General features: G+C 53.5%; 1 protein-coding gene across 3 annotated transcripts in view; it reads right to left on the reverse strand.

Moving 5' to 3' along the window:
• LOC131670780 (protein Wnt-10a) overlaps window positions 1-3,976 on the reverse strand; it is a 9,460-nt gene extending 5,484 nt beyond the window's left edge. For all 3 annotated transcript variants that reach the window (XM_058946687.1, XM_058946686.1, XM_058946688.1), the window contains exons 1-2: window positions 3,613-3,976; window positions 1-140 (exon numbers count right to left, since the gene is read on the reverse strand). The exon at window positions 1-140 is cut by the window's left edge and continues 114 nt beyond it. In XM_058946687.1, the coding sequence (XP_058802670.1) occupies window positions 1-140; window positions 3,613-3,749 (277 nt within the window). In that variant the 5' untranslated portion in view covers window positions 3,750-3,976. The remainder of the gene's footprint in view (window positions 141-3,612) is intronic.
• Window positions 3,977-14,912: the final 10,936 nt, after the last annotated feature.

A 14,912-nucleotide genomic window follows, 5' to 3' on the forward strand; every position in this document is an offset into this window, starting at 1 on the left:
CCTTGATCGCGGCGACCGTGACGTCGGGGCTGCGGTGGCACAGCTCCCTCTGCTCCTTCGTCAGACCGGGAATGCCGTTGCAGACGACCGCCGAGCCGCTCACCCAGTCCTCCACCGAGTTGCTCATCAGGCAGCTCACCCTGCGCAACACACTCGCGCAACCTTATCTCCGCCGTCCGATCTTCAATTTGGAAATGCCCGCGCCGATGCCCGACTTGAGCCTGATAAGGCGCTCTCGCTAGCAGCTCTCGACTGCTTGCCGAGCCGTTCAATTTTAGAAGACGCGCCGAGCGAGAGCGGGCTCGTAAAGCCGAGCGCGATAAGGCGCCGCTACGCTTCGCACCTTTTGACCTCGAGCGTATGTATATACGTCTTTTGAAGGAAAGCAGACGCTGCCAGTGTTTTGATAAGAGTGTGACTCTCTCCCCCTCTCTCTCTCTCTCTTACTCAGCTGTAAATGTTGATTGAAGGCGAGGCTCTAATTTTATTGGCGCTTTCGGGAAGAGCCGGCTGCGACTGCCTTTCTTGCCGCCTTCTTCCCCCTTTCGTTCCGCCTGCGCGCCTGGCCAGCTCGCGTGGAAAATCATGCCGCTGATTTATTCGTTTTCATTAGCGCCACGCGCGCGCGCGCGGCTTCCTCCGTTGTCGATAAATCAAACATTTCAGCGGCATTAATTATCCGGCCTCCTCGCGTACGCGCGTTCGCGTTCAATTATCTAAGTGTTCATAAATAACGGCGATAAGCGGACGGCCATTTGTTTCGACGATGCAACGATTTAATTTTGAAATTCCGCTGCTTATGCCGTACGCGCGCGCTCGCGCGATTGAGCAAGCGGCGCTCGCTGGAAAAACGCCGCGGGAATATGGTCGAGGCGCGCGCTATCCGCGGGAAACGCAGCCGCGGATTCCGAGCGCTCGCGGCTCTCGGCTCGCGGCAGCCGCGGGATTCCGCGCGGAATACCGTGCCGATTGGGAAAGCTCGCGGAGCGGCTTATCGGAGTTGTCCGGAAACGTGCGCGGGAGCGGGACGCGAGCGCGCAGCGAAAGGGCGAGGAGGTGGCGGCGGCGGCAGGGAGGGGGGGGGGGCGGCGGCGCGCGGACAGAAGAGGTAGCGAGTGCGAAAACGAAAACGAGAAAGGGCGACTCGTTCGCACGGGCGGCGCGGCAGCTCGTGAATCCTCTAGCTCGGCGGAGTTATCTGCGGTACAAATTAGCCGCGGAGTCGCCCTCTAAAGTAAAAGTTATGTCGCTCGCAGCCGTTCCTCGCTGCTTACGTGCCCGCGCGCCTTGTGGGAAACGGAGAGTTTGAGTCGGTTATTGAGAGCTCCCATTACCGCAACAAGCTGGGCTATCTTTCGCGCGATGTTGATGAGGTGCATCGTGCGCACGCACGCACACACACGCGCGCGCGCGCGCGCTGACATAGGAATGCCGCCAAGGATAAATCGCAACGCCGAGCCGATGACATCACCTGCCGCTGCTCCTGCTGCCGATCGTGCAATTGCGATTATCGCGGGCGCGTGTCGCGCATTTTTCGAGTGCTGAAATTCTTCGGTTAATGGGCAAAAGGCACCAACGGAGCGGCGGGCAGATAAGGGAAACGAGGGGACGCCCGATACGCATCGCGCGAGCATCGGCGCAAACTGCTCTCTGCCCGCGAGCTTTTAATTGAGCTGACTTTCCACGCAGACAAATCGCTCGGCTAACGTACGATGACGAGTGTTCGAATTAACGGGGCCCCGATTCGGAATATCCCCGAGCGAGAAGGCGCCCGCCGAAACGGCACCGAGCGCGCTGACGAGCCGCTTCCTTCGATCGGATTAGCTGAAAGCTCCGGTCCTCGATTTTTTTCTCTCCTCTTTGCGCGCAGTGCCAATTCCTTTCCCGCTTTTTCTTGCCCGAGCTAGAGCGTGCGGCTTTTTCGTTAAGTAGGCAAATTACCATTGTTAAATCATCGATAATCAGTTTCTTTTTCTCCACTGGGAAGATGATTAACGAGATTCGAGATGCGTCGTCGTATTTAACGAGAGTAATTTCGTATGCAAAGCAATAAAGCCATTCGTAGAAATCAAAGTCTCGTGGCTTTGGAATTATTCTAGGCAAACAATTTCAACTGATAGCGAGATAAATTCATTAAGCTTGCAAAGATCAGATAAAAAAGCAGTGCTCGTAATTAACGAGTCTCGAAAAAAGGCAGTCTGGAAATAAACGTTTCCTGCAGCAGCAGCTAAAGAGCGATAGGTATCATCGAGTCGATCGTCAAAAACGAGATTATTCATGTTTACAGTGGCGTGCCGTGGGCGAAACGAAAGAAGAGGAGGAAGAAAAAAAATAAGGAGAAGGATGCCGAAAGGCAATCACGAGGGTCGTCACGTTGAAAGTCGCGCGAAAATCGCAGGCATTAATTTTTTACGATGCCCTCGGAGCTACCTCGCCCAGGCAGGGGGGGGGGGAGAGAGAGGAGAGCGCGATTGCCGGCCAGCAGAAGCCCGACAGCTATACACATACAGCGTCTGGCGCAGTCAAAGGTGAAAAAAGGTCTATTTGGCCGCATCTCGTCTCCGGTGTGTTTTTCTTGGGCTGACGCGCGCGACCACCGCCGCGCGCGGCTCATTGATGGATTTCGACGGCGGAGGAGGAGGCGAAGAAGGCGCATGGGAAAGGAAGGAGCGGCGAGCCCGTAAATTTTTCCTCGCGCAAATTAGACACGGAGCGCGAGCGAGAGAACCATGCTCCTACTGACGTTTTGACATCTGTATTATGCACCTTTCGACGAATGAGCGGCCGGCGGGCGCGCTTTCAAGTGACTTTTCGTACATGTTTATGTCGGCGGCGGCGGGGTCGTTCCTCATTTTTAATTCAATTTGATGGGCCACCGCCAGCGCAAGTTAATATCCTCCCGAGCGCGCGTATTCGTTCAAGCGGCTCACGCTAATTGAATGGCGCCTGCTGATAATATTAATATTCATCGACGAGCGAGCGCTTCGATTTCGCGCAGCGTCCGACTCGTTTTCGCCCGCAGTTGGCGTTCGACGGTTCTGGGCGAGCGCTTGGCGCGTAGCGCCCTAGTCGAGTCCGCTGGCGAGAGCGTCGTTCGCGCCATAATTCTGCTTACGCCGATCGAGGCTGACGCGACGTTGCATCGATCGGAACGCGATATCCTGCCTTTCGCCGCCTCGGAAGAGGGAAGGCCGGGCCGGCGACGGAACTTTATTGCGCGCGCGTCAATATTTGAGCGCGCGCAAAGGCAATCGGGCGCAGAGATAAGACACTTCCTTTTTACCGAGAACGAGGTAGCATCGTCGTCGACAGGTTCACGAGCGTTAACCACACAGCCGTCAGTCAGTTCGTGAAAGTGCAGGCCAGACGAGAGGAGATGTTGCCCCGTGAAATCGCATAACAATAACACGATCGAAGGGAGTTTGCGTGCGTGGCGGATGGTATGGTGGGGGTTGGGAGGTGGGGGGCATGGAAATCGGATCTGGCACGGAAACTCGAGAGCGCGCATCGATTAATAATCTAGGCGACAAATGCGCTGTCGCATCGGGCGAGCGTTGGCGTGGTACGGCCGATTGGCTCACCGGCGGCGCGATCCATCGATCAAGTCCTTACCGTCGCTGATCGAGGAGGAGCGGCGCAAGCAGAAGAGCGAGCAGCAGCTGAGCGCCGAAGCTTCTGGTCAGTCCGGCGCTGGTGGCTGTCGGTGCAGGCGCGATGGCTCGTCGAGTTGTCGGCCTAGGCGACTGCATCCTTTCATCGCCTCTCGCCGACTTGCCAATCTGCCAGCGCTGCTAGCGGTCACTATCAGCGGCGCACCAAAAGCACAACAAGTGAGCGAACGTCCGCCTCCGCTCGTTCAAACACATGGTCGACGAGGTTCGCTGGAGAAAGCTCTCCGGGGCTCAGGCTTGCAAGCTCGCAGTGCCGGCGATGGAGGAACGGCGGCAGCGGCAGCAGCAGCGCCGCTTCCGCGGCGTCATCGTCCTGAGCGTTAACTGAGCCCGCGCTCGAGTAGTCAGCAGCAGCCGCCGTCGACGTCGTGCCCGCCTCCGCTGTTGCGGCTCTCTCTCTCTCTCTCTCTCTCACACACAGCTAGAGAGCAGGGTAGAGAGCAGAGCAGAGCACGGCGCGTAGCCACGTAGCGTAGGTGAAAGAGACAGACAGTGAGAGAGAATCCAGGCGCCAACTACCCCCACTATTTCGAGCTAACCAACGCCACGAAGAAACAGACAGAGAGGGGACATTCTCTCTCCCATGCCGGTATGCCGCCGCCGGGCCACGATTAATTAGGGGAGAGAGCTACCCTCGACCGAGAAAGAGAGAGAGAGAGAAAGAGTGAGAGAGTCTGAGGAGAAGAGGGCGTTGCCTGTGGGAGGAGCGTACCTTTCCCTCCCCGTGTGTATACCTACACGGACACTCACTCACTCACACACCCATCTAATTGAGCTTTATCATGCTCCTTTGCCCCTACTTTCTTTAAGGTTCTCCCCCTTCCCCTCCGACTCCTTCCTTCCTGCTGTTGCTGCTGCTGCTGCTGCCGCTGCTGCTGCCGCTGCTGCTGCCGCTGCTGCTGCTGCTGCTGCTGCTGCCTCTACTGCAGCTGCCTCGTCGACAACGCAGCTCGATCCTAGCGATAGATGTGCGACGACGTTACGGACGTGAGATCGATTCTAGATCCTTTGTCCCCTCGCCTCGTGGACTTTTACTCCGCGAGCTTTGCTCTCTCGCCGCGTGGAATTTGATGGGTTCGTGATAGCGACTCGAGACGCGACGACTGAAAGCGAGATCCACGCGATTTCGGCGAATCGCACAAAAAAATAACTGTGACCGTCGTTGGGAAAACGTAAAGTTTGATTTGATACACACTGGACTTGTCGTGACTTTGGCCTAAGCCAGATAGTACGCTAGCTCGTCCTCTTCGCAATTGGAAAATCGACGATTACGGAAAATAAGTAGTACGAGTCAACGGTATGATAAACGCGTCGTGTTTTGGCAGTCGCACGCTTTTGACACTGAGCAACGCGAAGAGCGACAACACATCTATTTGATGATAATCTCGACTTTGTCGAATGGAAATACAGACTCGACTCGGAGTGTCGACCGTTTGCGCGATCGATAATTCTGATGGAAAGCGAAAATTTTTTGTTAACTTGACTCGACAGATTGCGAGCAAAGTGCATCGACATATTTGGTGACAGTCGCGCAAGTTACCGAGCGATCGACGTATCTGCAGCCATCTATCCGTTAATTACACGATCGCTGCCAAATTGGCTTTCGGCGCGCGTAATAAGGCAGCGAACGTCGGAAATAAACAAAGGGCTTCTCGCTCATTGTAATAATAGCAGAGTCGTTCGATAACAATCGGGCGCGCACGATAGCGTATCGTGGGTAACGGGGTGTTCCATACGTGCGCGGCACAAGGGAGTAAAAGTTTCCAGTCGACAGAGCCGACGAGAGAGACTCGCGCGTCGCAATTAGCCCCTCGGCACCGGCTCACGCTCCAGCGGCAGCGACAGCGGCGGGCCACACGTGAAGAGCCACGCGCGGAGATCAAACGATTCGTACAAAGCCCACTTGCTCCTGAATATACATCATGCGCGCGACTCTGATAATCGAGAGCCTCTTCGCCTCTTAACCCCTCACATTTTTGCCTATGCTCGCGTGCTGGCTCCGTCTGTACCGTTGCAGCACTCGGCGTACCGACTTCTCTTATTCTTTCTTGCTTTCTTTTTTTTCTTGTTTTTCAACTACTTCATTTCTGCAGGTTTTCCATATTTACTCTTAACGAAAATACGTACGTATATTACACGCGAAAAATATTTGCAGCCGCCCGTTGCTGTTGACCGAAGAGGAAGGGTTTCATTAAATGTAATACTGCACCTTTAAGCAGCCTATGTGCGTTACATGCTAAGAAGGAAATGGTGAATGTAAACATGATCATCGAAGACTGCTGAAAAGGTTTTCAATCAATCTTAAAACTCGGCTCGCATAGTTAGTGCGATTAGCGATTATCCAATGATCATCGCAAATTAGAAATCTCACGAGGTATCGAAAATCACAGGCCTCGCATGAAATTAAACGCGAGACGAAGTTCAAAGCCACGGCCGAGCGAGTCTTACACATCCGTGTCTCTCCCCCGTGGAGAGCCGCTGTCGCTCGTATGGTCGTCGAGCGACATCAAAACCCGTTAGCCTGCCAGTATGCGCACACGCTCTCTGTCTCTCTCTCTCTCTCTCTCAAATTGCAGTCATATCATATTTATACATCTGATAGCGATTAAAGGAGAGGAAGAGAGCAAATCGGTCGGAATTCATATTCGTAAAGTAAACGTCTATTTCGGGGGGCTTCTGGCTGCTCTATGTGCACGAGCGTGTCCGTCTGTCATCGAGCGCGGCACGCGTCTCGCAGATAGCATCGCGCCCACTCGATCATCCTATCTGTTTAATTGCCCTCGAGAGCAGCAACCTTCTCTCCCTCTCACGTGCGCACGCGCCACTTTTATCAATTGTTTTAGGCATGCGACTCGCGATTGAATTATACCTCGGTCACGACGTCGTTTTCTCGTCGCTTTTTTTCCCTCCTTCGTCGTTGTTTTTGTTCTTTCGCTATCGTTTGCCGAGAGACAACCAAGCCACGCTATACCCTGCATACGTGTACCCTTGTCAAAGTAAATCGAGCTCGTGACAGATTCTTCTCTCTTTTTTTTCACTTTGCTTTTCCATTTCGATTGAACGATATCATTTTGTTGCGGCTAATCAAATTTATTCGTTTTGCCTTGCCGACGGCGCGGTCAGTTGCCACGAGAGTCTGCGCAAGTGATGAAGCTGAAATGCAATTTCGAAGGTGGAATAAGACCGAAAGCCAGCGAGCTAAAATATTGTAATTACACGCGGAGTTATTACGTTGCGAGCGCCGTTCCACTGAACATGGCTCGACGCCGCGGTAAGTACGTATAAACGTACTTGGCGGCGGCGGCGGCGGCGGCGGCGGCAGCGGCGGCAGCGGCGGCGGTGGTGGTGAGGTCAGCTCGAAAGAGATCGTGGGAGGCTGTGCAACTTTCGCGGGGCATACGAGCATCGTGGTACACGCTTGCTCTCGGAAGTTTACATTTTCTCAGAGACGTCGATGATTGCCCGAGTGTGTTTAGACGGACGTGCGCGAGCGCGCTTTCAATCTAATCCCAAGTCGCTGTTAAATATTTATCGGACTGACTATTCAGAGGTGCCAGACAAGTGTCGCTCAGGCGACAGCCTCGTCATCGATTTCGATGCTTACGAGAACGATGCCGGTCGATGATGTTTTTTCGAAAATTGATAAGCGGATTTTTGAAAAACGCGCGAGGAATGATTTGGCCAAGTCTGGCTTTCCGGGGAATCGCGCGTTGACAAGTGCACGCGAACGTATACGCGACGAAAGTAAAATCTCAGCGTGACCTCCGGTGTCGAGGATTAAGAGTCAAGAGGAACGAAAGAGCGGAATATCAGAGTATAAATTTCAATAATCGCCGGACGAAATATGGATTACTAATTGATCGACGAATTTAGGAGGACTGGGTCATTAAGAGAACCTGAAATTGGAAATATTTATGCTCAAACCCGTCGTTACATTACCGGCCGGCTATAAATATCCATAAACTAGTTGGCTTTTAAACGGCTGGCTCGCGGACAGAATTTTCCTTTTCCAGACGACGGTGCCGCTCGGCGGCGGCGGCGTATACGCGCGAGAGGTCCGCGAATCACGGCGCAATGCGAAACGTCGAGGGGATGCAATGCCGACGCGGGCGCGCAACGAGAGCCGAAAATTTCAATCAGGCGGCCGCAGCGCTGGCGCGGTCAGGTATATAACGGTGAATCTCGTTCATTCATCAGGAATGCATTTATTAAAACATTCCGCGCGTAGCCCGGACTCCCCGCGGGTACGGCCCACCGGCGATATCCTGTTTCTCTCTTCCCCGCGGAGAGAGAGAGAGAGAGAGAGAGAGAGAGAGAGAGAGAGAGAGAGAGAGAGCATCGCTGAGATTCTTAGGGAGCTTTCGACACGCGCACGCACACAGACGGCGAGCTTGCGCACGAAACTTCAATAAAGCTCGCCGTCGCTCTCCCAAATCCGAGTGTTGCGGAGTGCCCACCCACGACGCGAGGCTGCTGCGAAAACCAGTCTCCGCGTCCGAAAATTCCTAGTATAAACAGCCGAGGCGAGCGAGGCGCTCACACCGCAGGCGTTCGACGCTAAAAAGAAATAACGAGAAGGCAACGTGAAAAAAGTGGTCAGCGCAGTAATTTGCATGGGATGCCACCGCCGCCACCGCCGCTTCTTCTTCTTCTTCGTGGGAGGGGCGATCGTATGACCAATCGATTCGCGCGCGCCGACGCGAGAATGTGTTATTTGTCAGTCGCGCGAGATTTCGGGAGAGAGAGGCTATTCGCGAGATGACAGAGGTGCTCGCGCGCGATGACGCAAGCCCAGCGACATCTCGCCTCGCGCTTCGTTAGGCGTGTTTACCGTTCGCGCAAGAGAGACGTTACATCGCCGATCTATTAATAGCCACGTCCGATTATTTCTTGTTCGAGTAATTGGAAGACTCGGCGCGTCCTCGTCGCTCGTGCCATCTATTTGGTAGCGTTGACGTTACCTCGGAATCGCGAGAAACGCATGAACGACGACGGCGGTAGGTGACTTTCGAACAAAGATGCGGAATAATGCCGCGCGATGCGAGCTATTGGGGTACAAAAGAATCGACACAATGTGGACTAAGACCGAAAGAGCGGGACGAGCCTCGGTAGCGGCGCTTCGGCATCTCGCGCGAAAGCACAAAAAGAAAAACAAATAAGTTAGAGTAAAAGGGCCGTTGGTCCGCTATATGGGCGAATGAAAAACGAGCATACACAAGGAAACGGGGATTTCCGTAACGGTCAGCAGGTAGCTCGTCGTGTCGAGGAGGAGTAATGAGAGCAGGACGTGAGAGACGCCTAATCACCACGCCCCGCGCGCTCCGCTACGAGCTACGCGATGCACTAACCCTATCATTAGCCATTATGCAGCCGAAAACACAGACGTCACGGGAACGCCTTCCGCTCCTTTTCATGCGACCTGCTTCAACGTGTACGTCTCTCCGCCGAGGAAACCGCTCGCTCGTCTCACCAGCGAGGAAGTTTATTCAATTATCCGATTGATCGAGACTTGTTTTGTCTTCCTCTTCAGACGCTGCTCTCGGCGAGCACAATGATGACTTTGCTCGGAGCCGAGCACGCTGCCGCGCCGCTGTCCGCGATACGTCTTCCTTTGCACTGCGCTCTTTGTGAAAATACGCTCTATTCTTCGTGTCCAACCACCGCGCTGCACGCTACGCTCGTTGCTCCATTCTGCTCGCTGTTGCGCAAGGCTGCAAGGCATATTTCGAATACTCAACGGCAACGTTAGCAAGCTTCGCTGCAGAGGCGCCCGACCGCCGCTCCGTCCGGATTAATAGAGATGTGACGACACGATCGTTGATCTCGCGCGATAAAATTCACATCGACCGAAGTCAGTTCAAATCTACCGTCATTTTTACGATCGACGCCTTGTCGCTTTGTAAACACTTCGTGACAGATCCACGTGCCAATATAACGCAAATGTTTTAATAAAGCAGCACGCGAAACGAAAGACGTGGAGCAATACGCGTCGAGCCAAATGAACCGAAAGGTAAGCGAGTGCGTTGAAAATGCCGATTACTCGGAATCGCTATGTGCTGGAACATGATAAATCGATCACAAGCATCTATAGCCAAGCCAACAAAATCTCGTATTACAAGCGTGTAATTTCACGTCTTTCGCGTCGTATCTATTTGTCAAATCCACTTTGTTGAATGGCCGTAGAAGATCGGATGGTTGATCCGCTGAGAAAAGACTGGAGAACTCGGCGCGCGTATCCGTATCATCATCACAATTATAAGCGATCAGAGTCGATACGATTCAGCGTCAAAACAGATGAAAAAGCAACGTCGCCGGAGCACGTCGCGATGAGAAAAGGGCATCGCGCGAGCCGAGATTATGCTTGCGCCTCAAAAGGAAAACTGCTACTGCTGCTGCTGCTGCTGCTGCTGCTGCTGCGAAGGAAGCAGGCAAAAGATCAGAAGAGAAAAAGATCTCGGTTGCACAATAGGTGCCATATCGTTAAACGGCTGTCGATCGACGTAACGGATACGCCCGTCGGAGTGCGTCCGAGCGGCTAATCTGCTTTCGGGGATCTTGCGCCAGGGCGCGCATAAGAGGATCTACGACGGATCTTTTCGACCGACCGTGATTTCCCCAATTACGCGGAGCACGCGCAACCCTCTCCGCGGCTCTCTCGCTGGGCCGTCGATTCAGGGGAAATCGCGTGGGTGGGTGTGTCGATATCGAGGGCGGAGCTCCTCATTGCCACCTCTCTGCCTGTCTGTCTGTCTGTCTCTCTCTCTTCCTCGCTCCTACGTTGTCGCGACGCGTAGGTAAATTTTTGCGCAAGATCCAGCGGAGAGAACCTCTGTGGGAACCAATTTCCGCTCTCAAAGGATTTCGTGAATGAAAGTTTCTTTTTTTCCTCTCTCTCTCTCTTCCTTTCTTCCGCCAGAACAGAAGACGCCCCCTTCCGCTTTCGCACTCGAAAGGGTCGAGCTATCGCACTTCACCGATTGAGCACTCTATTATTTGCTGCTGCTACGCCTGCTTACTTATACACTTCTTTCTCCTTTTCCCGCGCCGCCGAGAAGGAGAGCGAGCGAGAGAGAAATCGATATGTTTGCTCGGAGAGCTGCTCGAACGAGACAGAGTGAGAGTTTGCCAACGCTCGATCTTATCTCGCGAGCTCATAGAGATAGTTTTTTTCTCCTCGATTCTTCCGCGTGGAATAACTTGCACTCTCTCTCTCTCTCTCTCTCTCTCTCTCTCTCTCTCTCTGTGGACACGCTCCGCGCGCTGTTTTCTTTACGATCTTCTATCTTCTCGGCCATGTTAATGGCCTACCTGCTGGACAAACAAATCTCGCGGCATTTTTAGTATCCAACGGAAATCGAATGTGGACAATGGGCGTGTACAGGCTTAAGTGGTCACAATTGATAGTGCAAATGGACATGCAACGGCGGCAGTATGTCGAGTGCTCAGCCGATAGCTACAATACTCGCTCGTTGTTTTGAAATTGAGCAGCAAACGTCACGAGATATTTCCTTTGGATTTCGTAATGCCATTAATCGAAAAATTCGAAACCCGACGAGCGCGCGCACGGGATACGCATGCTTCCTCGACAATGCTCATTAGGCGTCGTATTAGCGGTAACCGCAAGCACTCGCATTAGCAAAAAAAAAGAAAACAAAATAACTCGCCTACCAAAAGAAAAGAGGGGAATGGAAGAGAGAGAGAGAGAGAGAAAAAGTCCAATTGTTCTAAATGCAGCGCGGCAACAGGGCGAAAATTCTCGGAAGCCCAACAGCTATTTCTGCGGTCTGCACATCGATGGTTTTACGAGTGGCCTATCTTTACGGCCCTCGCTCCGTAGCGAAGAAAGTGTGCGCGCGCGCTCGGACACAGGTGGAGATAAGCGCGCAAACAGCGACGATTGCCTGTTTGTCGAGGGATTAACCGCGCTGCGCTCGCGTGCGAGCGAGAGAGCAGCAGCCCGCTGCTGCAGCACAAAGATGAATTATTATTTGAGAAAATTTGCCGTTTCGACAAAAACAACCAGAGAGAGGGGGGGGGGGGGGGAAGGAGGCGCATTGTTGTTGAGGTTACCGTGTGGGAAAAATCCTGCCGAGGAAGACGTAAAATTTGTTTGATGGCCTGTGATAAAGGTGAAGGATCGAGGATAAATATGTACAGGTGTCGTAAATTATCATTGGAGATTTTTTTTTCTTTCTTTCAAGATTTCGAATGGGTCTGGTTGCGAAGGAATGTATTTATGTATTTTGTATCGTTATTCAAATTATAACTAACTGCGCGATTCTACGTTAAAATTTATCACGTAATTGAAAGCTGTTTCGTGCGTCAACCAAAGACACATTTGAGACAGTTCGAGTTGAAATCTTAATAACAGACAGCGTGTGCATACCACGACAAAAGGGCCGAGTAAATATCCAACGTCAATAAAAGGTAATAAAGAGTAAAATGAGGTCGTCGAGAGGACGTGTCTAACTCGGGCGAGTATAAACACGTCGGACAGGCGGACGGAAAGATATCTATCGAGATTCATATAAAGGTTAGTAGGTGTCGGAGGCACGCGCGCGGGCGTAAATAAAAAGTGAAAAGCAGTCAAATCATTGGGCTCGTAAAGCGCGCTGCAGCCTCCGCCTCCTCTGGCCGCGCCGGCGTCCAATGGAGAAGGTAGCAGGGCAACGACGACGACGACGACGGCGCACGAGAACGGCGCGTCCGAAAATTTGGGGAAGCTGCGAGGCGCGTAGGACGAGACCACCACCGGGCCGCCGCGCGTTGTAATTAACAATCCATTTTGTACATCGGGGCCGTTCTGTCTCTCTCTCTCTCTCTCTCTCTCTCTCTCTCTTTCTCTCTCTTTGGTTGTCGACGTGTGCGGTCGTGACGTCATAATTCGGGGCTCTGGCGCGCGAGTTGTGCCCGCCCCCTTAATACGGGCCCCGACACCTCGCACGCGAGATTATAACGCGAGGTGAGAGAGACTCGACTCGGCTCTGCGCCCGGAGAGCTGGTGTGTATACCTCGCAGGCAGGTGAACATAATGGAGCGCGCGAGCGAGCTTGGACTTCACACGATGCCGCGAGAGAGGGAGAGAGAGAGGAGCGAGCGAGGGAGACCTCCGAGCGAGCTTAAGCAGCGATTTTTATTGCGAGGCCTGATTATCCCGCATTAATTTGTTGGCGAAAAAATGAAAATCCAGCGCTGTCTCGCGAGCCGCGCGCACAATGGCCCTATCCGAGGTCCGCTCTCGCAGCTACATTTCAAAGCCGTGCCGAATCGGACAGCCGACGATCGCTCTAATAATCCTCCCGAAGCCCTTTCGCTACGGATTAGCTCAAAGCCGCATTCCCGTTTATTTTGAAACAATTGATCAAACCACTGTCAAGAGCTTCGGCCACACGCTCCTCCGTCGCCCCTCTTCCTTTAATTGTGATGGATTCCCGCCATCAATTTCATGCTGCTCTTTTATTTATTCATCGGCCGTTCACGCTCCCCCTTTGTTCGATCGCGCACTGGCCTCGATTGGCCGCCGCCGCCGCCGCCGCCGCCGCGCGGCGCAGCATCAATCTGGAGTGCGTCTTGCGCGGAGCCGTGCACGCACAATTAGAATCGGAACTTTATGGCCGTGGCTATTTCACATCACTTTGGGAATTGAACGAATTTACATGGCCATTGTCCCCCGGCGATTCATTCCCAAAGCCGCGGGCCGAAGCTCGCGTCGGCTCGCTCGAGCGGACTTGCGACTAGGAAGGAAGGAAGGAAGGAAGGAAGGAAGGATCGATTTAAAGAAATTAGACGTCGTCGCCAAGCGGCCAACGCCAGGCCCCATCAATCGGCTAATCTAACGCGCGAGCGTTACCGGCACGTCTTTTGTAGTCGTATAATTAACTAATTAAATCTATAATTTAGTGTTGGCGTATCGTTTGGCTGCACTCAGACAAATAAATTAGCCGCGCGCGCGAGTCGCCGCCCACGCCGTGAAAACCACACAATGCGCGCGGCCGGAGCCCGATTCTCCTCGGTCGGCCGTGGAAAATTTCACAACGGCTCTCCCCCGAGTGTGTGCGCCCGTGTATTTTTCTGCGCGCGCCAGAGTGGCAGAGAGAGAGAGAGAGAGAGAGAGAGAGAGAGAGAGAGAGAGAGAGAGAGAGAGAGAGAGAGAGAGAGAGAGAGAGAGAGAGAGAGAGAGAGAGAGAGAGAGAGAATAAAACTGGCCGGAAAAGCCGGCCTGCAGCGCGGCAATAAATAAACAGAGAGCCGATCGGTCGTTCCGCGGGCGAAGCTCGGGATCGGGCGCGCGTTGCGCAATGCCGGTCGCGCGTGATTAGCGTTTAGCTCGCGTGCTGTCGGCGGATGGCGGCGCGGCGCGCGGCCGTAATAACAGGCTCGCGCCGAGGCCGATGACTTCATTGAACTCGCGCCTTCCTGGCGGAGAGCTCCAGGTAGGACCTCCCTGAAACCGCCTCAAATTATGATCGAGCCCCCGAGGCACACCGGCAACGTAGACGCGCGCGCAGCGCCGAGAGAGCGAGAGAGAAACCGGCCGGGATTACCAGCAAGCGCGCCGAGCCTGAAAGGGTGTGAGAAGAGCGCGCTCTCCTTCGCGCTCTCCTCCATACCCGCTTAACAACATTGTTTCGTATCGATTCGAGATTATCAACTTTTGCCCCGGCTAATTTAATTAAGTTTTTTTTCTCTCTCTTCTTGTTGCCCTTGCAAGTTGCGGTGTGCAAGGCTTCAAACTAAATAGAATGAGAGTTTAATGGTTGTTCGGGGGGCGCAGTCGAGAGGAGGTCTCTTATAAATTTGATAAGCATCGCAGCGAGGATTTTCAATTTTTTAGCCCTCTCAATGGTTATTCGCAGAAGGGGCTTACGTTGCCACGTCGCGCTCGCCGAACAATCCGACGAGATTCGCCCGACAAAGTGCATTTACAGCTGGCCGCGCGTCTATGGCGATTGTACGCTAATGGAGCAATAATCGCGCGGCCAATTTCGCAGCGCCACCGAGGATCACCTCGATCCTCTTAAAGGCAGGATTATCCTCGAGCTGCTCTTACTTTTGCGCGGCTCGTGAAAATTCCTCCGTCCTGCGGTCGAAAACGCGGCGCTCTCGCTCGCACAATGAGAGTCGAGCGCGCATTCACGAAGGTTGCGCCTGACCAAGCAGAAGTACCATTTCAATCATTTCGAAAATTTAAATAGCAAGAGCAAGATGCTCGCGTGCTCGCGCTCTCACGGCTCATCGCGT

This window comes from Phymastichus coffea, unplaced genomic scaffold (genome assembly GCF_024137745.1).
Source record: "Phymastichus coffea isolate CEN01 unplaced genomic scaffold, Cenicafe_Pcof_1.1 PCOF00115, whole genome shotgun sequence".
Classification (NCBI taxonomy): Eukaryota; Metazoa; Arthropoda; class Insecta; order Hymenoptera; family Eulophidae; genus Phymastichus; species Phymastichus coffea.